The sequence below is a fragment of the Gobio gobio genome (genome assembly GCF_949357685.1).
Source record: "Gobio gobio genome assembly, chromosome: 4".
Classification (NCBI taxonomy): domain Eukaryota; kingdom Metazoa; phylum Chordata; class Actinopteri; order Cypriniformes; family Gobionidae; genus Gobio; species Gobio gobio.
In genome coordinates, this window is record NC_137100.1 from 60,154,073 (window position 1) to 60,163,087 (window position 9,015).

Genomic DNA, 9,015 nt, shown 5'->3' on the forward strand with positions numbered 1-9,015 from the left:
TGTGTCTTGTCCTGTCATTGGTTCATTGTTTAATCACGGTTCACAGGTGTCACTTGTCTTGTCATTAGTCTGTGTGTATTTAGCCCTCATGTTTGCCACGTGTCTTCGTCTGTTATTGAATGTTGTAACCCGCTGTCGGTGAGTTCTGTTATAGATAAAGTGTTTTATAGTTTGTTTTTGCCAAGTCCTTGTTTTATGTTTTTGTTTGGAATAAAGCTGCATTTGGGTTCGCAACTTGCCTCTTCAGTGGATAAGTTGTTACAGCATGTACCTTCATGACCCTAGACAGTTGATCTTTACATGCCCCATGCTGCTCGCTTGAGCCAAAAAGCCTAATATCAACAAAAAAAGCACTAAACTCCAACTGAAAACTCTGTTGTACAAAATGTAACTTTTAATTAATTTGATCATACAATGATCAATAAATGAATTACAAAAAAGTGCATATTGATTCTATGCGTAAAATTTCAGTCTAAAAAATATATTTTAATTTTGTTTCATTTTGTAAGACTCAACATATTTAAAACAGCCAGAGCAAACTAACAAGGTTGCATTTTCACAGATGACCCTTAAATATACTATTACAAATGTGAACCTGGGTTTTGCAAATGTACAGTGTCAAATACTTAAACATGAATACCCAAGATTATTAACCAACCCAGGTTTGTAAAAAATAGTATGAAAGATTAAACAATTATGAATTTTTTAAAAACAATACTGAAGAAAAAACAGATGCCTTTATGTGTATACAAATAAAACATGAATAGTGTATTAATATGACATTCATATCGCTCCTATTTTTCAATCTAAAATAAATACAAGTAGATCAAATGTAAACATGTTTTTATTTAAATTCAAATAAAATCTGTGTAGGTGGGATGGTTGCATTATTTTTAGAATAAAATGCTGGTGAACCTGATTTCAATAAGAACCACATGTTCCTGGAGCAAAATTTTTGCTGATCCTGGAACAACATTCCAGTCCACCAATCAGATTTGAGGGACAAGTTTACAGTTTATGCCAAGTTTAGGCTTACAGCCAGAGCCAGGGTTAGGTGCTTCTACATCAGTGTCATTCACCATCATTTCCCTCTGATTTTAGGGATGGGTTATGGTTAGGTTTAGGACAAAATTTTTGGATAAGAATGTTGTTCTGGTATCAACAAAATATGTTGACCCAGGAACATGTCTTACTTGGCAAAATTACGGTGGCCGTTTGTAGTCACAGTCTTTTAAAATAAAATCTTCTGTCTTCCAATGACCACTAGGGGCCACAATGTATTGCTTACTGGTGTTGCATTATAAATAAGAGCCCAACTCAATAGCTAGAGCCCAAATATGCAGATATTAAAAGTTTCAAATGTAAATAATTTGAAAACATTTAAAAATTAATAAATCATACAGAATGTTCAAAGCAATGAAAAACACTATCACTCTTTTTTGCTTTTCCGCTTTGATCTAAAACAGCAACGCATTATGAAGAATTTGGACATTCTAAAACAGACGTAGAGGACTACAGTCAGGATAGTGAAAAGAAAAGCGAACACATCCAGACAGTGGTACTGGTACCAGGTAAGGTTGTGCGCTTCTACACGCAGGTGTTTAGCACCTTTATTACGCATGACGAACTCAATCCAGAACACCGACTCATCCAAAGGCTTCATTGGTCTGTCATGATGAATCCTGGACAGACGTGTTGCATTCTCTTTATACCTGCGGAGATGCAGACAAATAATGTAATACTATATCTGTGTATACTGTGTCTATGTTATGCAATGCCACCAGTGTAAATCAAATGATATGAGTGACTTACGAGGGGTCATTAATGACGGCGTTGAGTCCATCCACCAGCTCTTGCGGCTGCATGGTCTTGATGCTGTCCATGACAACTGCAACCCCTTTGGCCTTCATATGAGCCAAATTATCTGGCTGGTCAGCAAACAAGGGGATCCCGACCATTGGAACGGCATGATATATGGCCTCATATATGCCATTAGTGCCCCCATGAGTGATAAACGCTCTGGTTTTAGGGTGGCCTGAAACAGAAGACAAACATGGATAAATAAACAAGGAAAAGCAAAAGTCGTTGGGTCAGTTTATATGAAGCAAACTCCAAATTACACAACCAGACTCAAGAAGAATTTAAACAGAGAGAATAATAAACTGTTGTATAGTCATATAAGGGCTATAACAATAAAACGACAGGATCTTTTTTTTAACCCTTCGCCTAATTTACTTCCATTGTTACCTTTAGTCCTTTTTTTTTAACTATTGGTTTTTAAGCAAGATGCCTTTTTTTTAAATAATCTTTTCATATATATATATATATATATATATATATATATATATATATATATATATATATATATATATATATATATATATATATATATATATAAAAATTAAATATGAAAGTATTTGCATTTGTTTTAAAGTTGCATACAATCTCAAATTATAATACAAACCCAATAAATCATTCTGAGGGATCCACTTATAGATTCTGGTGTTTTCACCAAGAGTATCTGGCTTCTCTCCACTGGATCTCCATAAGACCTGCAACACACGTGCACAAACACACTCTCGACTGATCAGTGTATGATGACAAAGATATTATAAAGAAACACTACCTGAGTAAATGTGAATGTTCACATTGAATTGTGAAAAATGAAATACTTTCCCTCATTAAAATAACATAGAGAAGCAGTGCTTATGTGTTTATGATATTTGGGTGGAACAGATGTAAGAATGATCAGTTACCTTCTGTGGGATCTGTGCCAGTGCAGAGGCGATCCTATTGCTCGTCTCTTTGGGCATTTTGTCTATCAAAGACCCCAGAGTGAAGACCACAATCCCATCATCCCCTGAGCTCTGTACAAACTCCTCCATGTCCTACACATAAAAAGACATCATGAACTTATGATGTGAAAATTGACTCTGAAAAACTCATACCCATCTCAGGACTCGGTTGTTAAGCCAGTGCTTTAGTGGTCTCATATGCATCAATCTGAGCGGCGTTACTGCGGCTGTCATATGCCCCAGGAGCCTGTAGCCTGCTGTTTTCCCCCTGAACATTTACAGGCAGTTCAGCACCGGCGGAGCATGCTCGTTGGTGAGACAACCCGTCTCATTGACAGAGTGCAACTCCATACCGAGAAAAGAGATACTCTGCACGGGGAAAGCATGCTCTTTTCCTAGTTGACCTGAAGCCTCAGATGGCTGAGGTGCCTAAGCACTAGGTCTCTGTGTTCGCACAACAGATCTCGAGAGTGAGCTAGAATGAGCCTGTTGTCGAGATTTAAAATGCGAATGCTTACTTCCCTTAGCGGGGCAAGGGCAGCCTCCACGACTTTGGTAAAGACGTGGGGAGACAGGGACAGCCCAAAGGGGAGGACCTTGTACTGTTATGCCCGACCCTCAAAGGAAAACCAAAGAAAAGTTCTGTGTCGAGGTAGATTGCTGCAAACCAATCTTGGGGATGAATGCACGTGATGATGCACTTCCACGTTAGCATCTTAAACAAAAGCTTGGAAAGTGCCCAATTCAAGACACACAGATCCAAGATCAGTCGTAACCTAACACCTTTCTTGGGCACGATGAAGTAAGGGCTGTAAAACCCTGACCTCATCTCGGCTGCAATCTCCACGTGCAGGACAAGGATGTTTTTGCCTGCCACCGCTTGGACGCTTGGCGAACTTCATCACATAGCCGAGTATGAATGTCTATGCAAGCAAGCGGGACGGCCCCACCATTGAGGGAAGTGAGAGTGGAGGAGGTTGGGAAGCGGCTTTGGGCTGTAAAAGTTGCCTTCCACGACTTCTGAATCTCCTCATGCACTTCCGGGAAGAACCGTTGTGGCTGTGAACTGCATGCTGCACCCAGGATCCAATCATCCAACCGCGAGCGCTTGGGTCAAGGTGGAGGGTTCCACTCGATCCCGGTGCCCGCAGCGGCCCGGGCAAGCATGGTCGTCAACTCTGCATCATCTTCCTCTGCAGAGGACAATAGCCCACTCTCTGATGAAGCTATCGTCATCTGATCTCCACTCAGAGATCAGATGTCGATACGCTAGGTCCATGAGAAGGACTGCCATCATCCGGCAGTTTGATGGCACACAACACTGCAGAGGAGTGGGAGGTCCGTGGGGACTGACCCGGCAGAAGAGCTCCCACTGTAACCCTCAGGTCTCCCGTGCTCGTGGCTCTGCGTTGCTCTACTGTCATTTTCGTCAACAAATAAAAACGAGACGAAAATGTTAGGGAGGGACGATTAGGGAAGAGATCCAGTCAGAACTGATATCCTGTGTAACAGATGTGCACATTTGATTTGAACGTGCTGATCTAACTGCTGGAAAACACGGCGCTGTTGCGCGTTCTACAGACTCCGGCATCCCCAATCCAGCGCTCCAGAGCGGCTCACAATCAATGAATAGCGCACATTTATACCAGGCAATTGTTTATGAACTAATGCTGATGAATAATGACAATGTTTACTTTACGATGTTTATATAGTAATATGTTTTAGACGGTTATAACAATGCATATTTTACAACCCCAAATCAGAAAAAGTTGGGACAGTATGGAAAACGCAAATAAAAAAAAAAGAAGTGATTTTTAAATTTACTTTGACTTGTATTTCATTGCAGACAATATGAACACAAAATATTTCATGTTTTGTCTGGTCAACTTCATGTCATTTGTAAATATGCATCCTTTCCTGTCATTCAGACCTGCAACACATTTCAAAAAAAGTTGGGACAGTAAAGCATTTACCACTTTGTAATGTTGCCATTCCTTTTCACAACACTTAAAAGACGTTTAGGGACTGAAGACACCAAGTGATGAAGTGTTTCAGGTGTAATTTTGTCCCATTCTTCCTGCAAACAAGTCTTAAGGTGGGCAACAGTACGGGGTCTTCGCTGTCGCATTTTGCGCTTCATTTTGCGTACCCGTACCCTCTTCCTCCGCAGCCAGGACTTTGTAATGTGTGCAGAATGTGGTTTTGCATTGTCTTGTTGAAATATGCATGGACGTCCCTGGAAAAGATGTCTTTTTGAAGGCAGCATATTATGCTCCAAAATCTCTATGTACTTTTCAGCATTAATGATGCCTTCACAGAAGTGCAAGTTACCTTTGCCAAGGGCACTGACACAACCCCATACCATGACAGACCCTGGCTTTTGGACTTGTTGCTGGTAACAGTCTGGATGATCCTTTTCTTCTTTGGTCCGGAGCACACGGCGTCCATTCCTCCCAAAAAATACCTGAAATACTGATTCATCTGACCACAGTACACATTTCCACTGTGTGATGGTCCATCCCAGATGCCTCCGAGCCCAGAGAAGTCGACGGCACTTCTGGACACTGTTAACATAGGGCTTCCTTTTGGCACAGTACAGTTTTAACTGGCATTTGTGGATGTAACTACGTATTGTGGTACTTGACAAAGGTTTGCCAAAGTAGTCCTGAGCCCATGTGGTGATATCGCTTATAGATGAATGACGATTCTTGATGCAGTGCCGCCTGAGGGATCGGAGATCACGGTTGTTCAGCTTAGGCTTGCGCCCTTGTCCTTTACGCACTGAAATTCCTCCAGATTCCTTGAATCTTTTAATTATGTTATGCACTGTTGAATGTGAAATATCCAAATCTCTTCCTATCTTTCTCTGAAGAACATTGTTTTTAAACATTTCAATAATTTTCTCACGTATTTGTTGGCAAACTGGCGATCCTCTGCCCATCTTTGCTCCTAAAGGATTAGACCTTTCTTGGATGCTGCTTTTGTACCAAATCATAATTACAATCACCTGTTGACATCACCTGTTTCAAATCACATCATTATTTAACCATTTTACCTCATTACTAGCCCTAAATTGCTCCAGTCCCAACTTTTTTTGAAATGTGTTGCAGGTCTGAATGACAGGAAAGGATGCATATTTACAAATGACATGAAGTTGACCAGACAAAACATGAAATATTTTTTGTTCATATTGTCTGCAATGAAATACAAGTCAAAGTACATTAAGAAATCACTTCTTTTTTTTTTTTTTTTGCGTTTTCCATACTGTCCCAACTTTTTCTGATTTGGGGTTGTATCTCATCTGAAATTGAATGAGCAGCTGCAACTGCAACAAGGCGCAGACATTTAAAAATAAAAGTCCCTGTGTATTTCGAGCTTGTTTATCATTAAAAGTCATGCATTATATATTCGTTTTTGGTTATACAATAAACTGCATTTCATTTAATTCCCATTTAATTTATAGTTAGGAGGAAAGACCAGTATTTGACACATATTCAATAAAGTATCAGGGTTATAATAGTTAACTAAAACCATAAAAAAAACTTCATTACTTGAAATTAAATAAATGTAAACTGAAATTTAAAAAACAAATAAATAAACAATCTTATTTGAAGCTTTAGCTTAACCTGATATGTCCTACTGACTAAAACAGAAATACAAAGTTATAAAAACTATATAGCTGTTTTTAAAAAACAGACAAAAAAGTGAATTGAGCTCTCTTTCGTGTATTTTTAATGTCAAAAACAAAATGATGTCAAAATGTCAGTTCAAGTGACAGTCGGTTATGTAATGATTAATGTATTACAATTTAACTAAACTCATTCGATTTTAGGAGACTAAATCTACTGTAGATTTAGTCGACTAAAATCGTATGATATTTAGTCGACTAAAACTATACTAAAACTAAAAACAATTCAGGTGACTAAAATATGACTAAAACTAAATGGCATTTTAGTCAAAAGACTATGACTAAAACTAAATAAAGATTTGCTGTCAGAATGAACACTGATTAAAGATTAAAGGTGTAGTTCAACCCAAAAATGTGATCGTTTACTCACCCTAATATCATTCCAAACCTGAATGAATTTATTTCTGTGTAACATAAAAGAAAATCATTTGAGTCTGTTTTTTTTGTCCATACAATATTCAATGGTTGCCTATGGTTTGGTTGCCAACATTCTTCAAAATATCTTCTTTTGTGTTTCACGGAAGAGAGAAAGTCATACAGGTTTGGAATGATATGAGAGTGAGTAAATGATGACAGAATTTAAAAGCAGTAAATTTACTTTCCTGCGTCCTATCTCAAAATTAGTGCTTTACTGTCAAGTGCATTTATGTGTGACAAAAGTGCAATATTAAGTTTGTTATCTGCATTTGCAGTAAATTTGATAATATCCATAATTATTTGTCCCTGTCCTAGTTTTATGTAGTTACAATTTAAGGCCCTAACCCCAGCAAAAACATTCACGAGGAACTCATGGGCCGGGTTTGTCAGGGCCGAATTTTAGCCCCAGTCCAGCCCTGATGCAAGCTGCCATCTTATATACCCGAATGTACGGGGGAGTGGCTTGGCATGCAAATTCCACTCACCAATTCTAATGTCCGGTGATTCCTAGCGAGTCCCCATTTGTCAGTCGACATAACATAGTAGTGACTAACAGATGGGGAATGCAAGTTATCACTGTTCCAAGTGTATGTTTTAAGAAATTCAGATCTCCTATCTTCTTTATAACAGCAAATGAGGTAGAATCTTTAAAAAGACAAGACACACCTTGGGTAATGGCTTGGCAGGGGTGCAGTGAAGCCCTCCAATGAATTTGAAGTTGGGCAGGAATGGCCGTGGAAACTCAAAATCCCAGTAGGTTCGGATTAACCAGATATCAGCTTTACCCATCATCTCACAATAGGAAGTGGGCCGACCTGAAATGAGGAGTGCTTAATAGCTTTACACAAAAAGGTTTTTTTTAGACATGCTGGAGCACATATGATTCAAAGCTGTAAATGCCATATGAATAAGTCTGAAACCGTAGGAAAATTGAAGTATGACATGACAAAACTGATTGGTTGATGGTACAAGGAGTCACAAACCCTTCATTTGGTGACTAAACGGAAATGTGTCCCTTACATTCATGATGTGATGATAGCAAATGTCTGCACTTTGCACTGACCATTTCTCTTTTGAGAAAAATTGAAGGAATATTTGAAAGAATATTCTGAGTTCAATACAAGATAAGCTCTATCAACATCATTTGTGGCATGTTGATTACCCTTAAAATAAATGAAAAAAAAAAGGTATATTTGTTCCCCAGATAAAACAAAATATCTTAACAGTTAACAGTAAGGTTTAAAATAGAAAAAAGTCATGCTCAGGCCAATTAATTTTTAGCCTATATTGATGTGAAACTACATGAGGTGACAGAATTAATTTGTCAGTAAACTCTTTCCGGAAACTTTCTTCAGCTCACCTAAATATTCAGTGTAATAGTTGTCAAATTTTTTCCAAGCAACAATGGAAAAAACATCTTGAGAAAAGTAGAACAGCATATTGAAGACTCGCTCTGTAAAGCTCATCTTGTCAGTGAGTTTACTCATGGCTCCAGGGACAAATGATGGTGGAGCTGGTATCTGACCACACATCCGCTCTGCGGTGTGAGCGATGGAGAATCGTAAAGTGAAAACCAAGGGAATGTCCAGCTCTTCAGCCACAATATCGCTGCACGCGTAGATCGGATCTGACAGAACAACATCAAACTTTCCATTCCGTAATTTGTCCATCAACTCGGGAGATTTCAAAATGCCGTCACAGTGTGCCAGAGACATTGCCTGATGTTTGGAAGCTAACTTATAAAATTTTATTGCAATCTGCAGCAAGTTTAACTGATCCATCTCATACACTGAGAAATGCAGAAATTCATCAATGAACTGTCGCATCTCCTGTTTATCCATGGACACGTTAAAGGGCTGGTAGGAGAAGCGATCCGATGCTTTAGCTTTCATGAAGAGAGAGGCATCCGGCACCAACACCGTGACATTGTGTCCCCTGTCAATCAATGTTTCCAACACAATCTTCAGATTGATCCAGTGACTGCCCTCAGTATACCAAACTAAAATATTCCCACACTTTCCAGGGCCGAACAAAGTGATCAGAGAAATAAATACTATGAGTCTCATGATTGCCAGAGGTAGATTGTGAGATCTTTAGTCTCCTGCCTTATGTGCT

General features: G+C 38.9%; 1 protein-coding gene across 1 annotated transcript; it reads right to left on the minus strand.

Moving 5' to 3' along the window:
• Window positions 1-367: 367 nt before the first annotated feature.
• On the minus strand, window positions 368-9,015 carry LOC307125618 (UDP-glucuronosyltransferase 2A2-like). Its single transcript, XM_079815619.1, has 6 exons — window positions 8,261-9,015; window positions 7,567-7,715; window positions 2,757-2,888; window positions 2,465-2,552; window positions 1,813-2,035; window positions 368-1,712 (listed from the first exon to the last, which is right to left on the minus strand). The coding sequence occupies exons 1-6, from the start codon at window positions 8,964-8,966 to the stop codon at window positions 1,430-1,432; spliced, it is 1,581 nt and encodes a 526-aa protein (XP_079671745.1). The 5' UTR covers window positions 8,967-9,015; the 3' UTR covers window positions 368-1,429.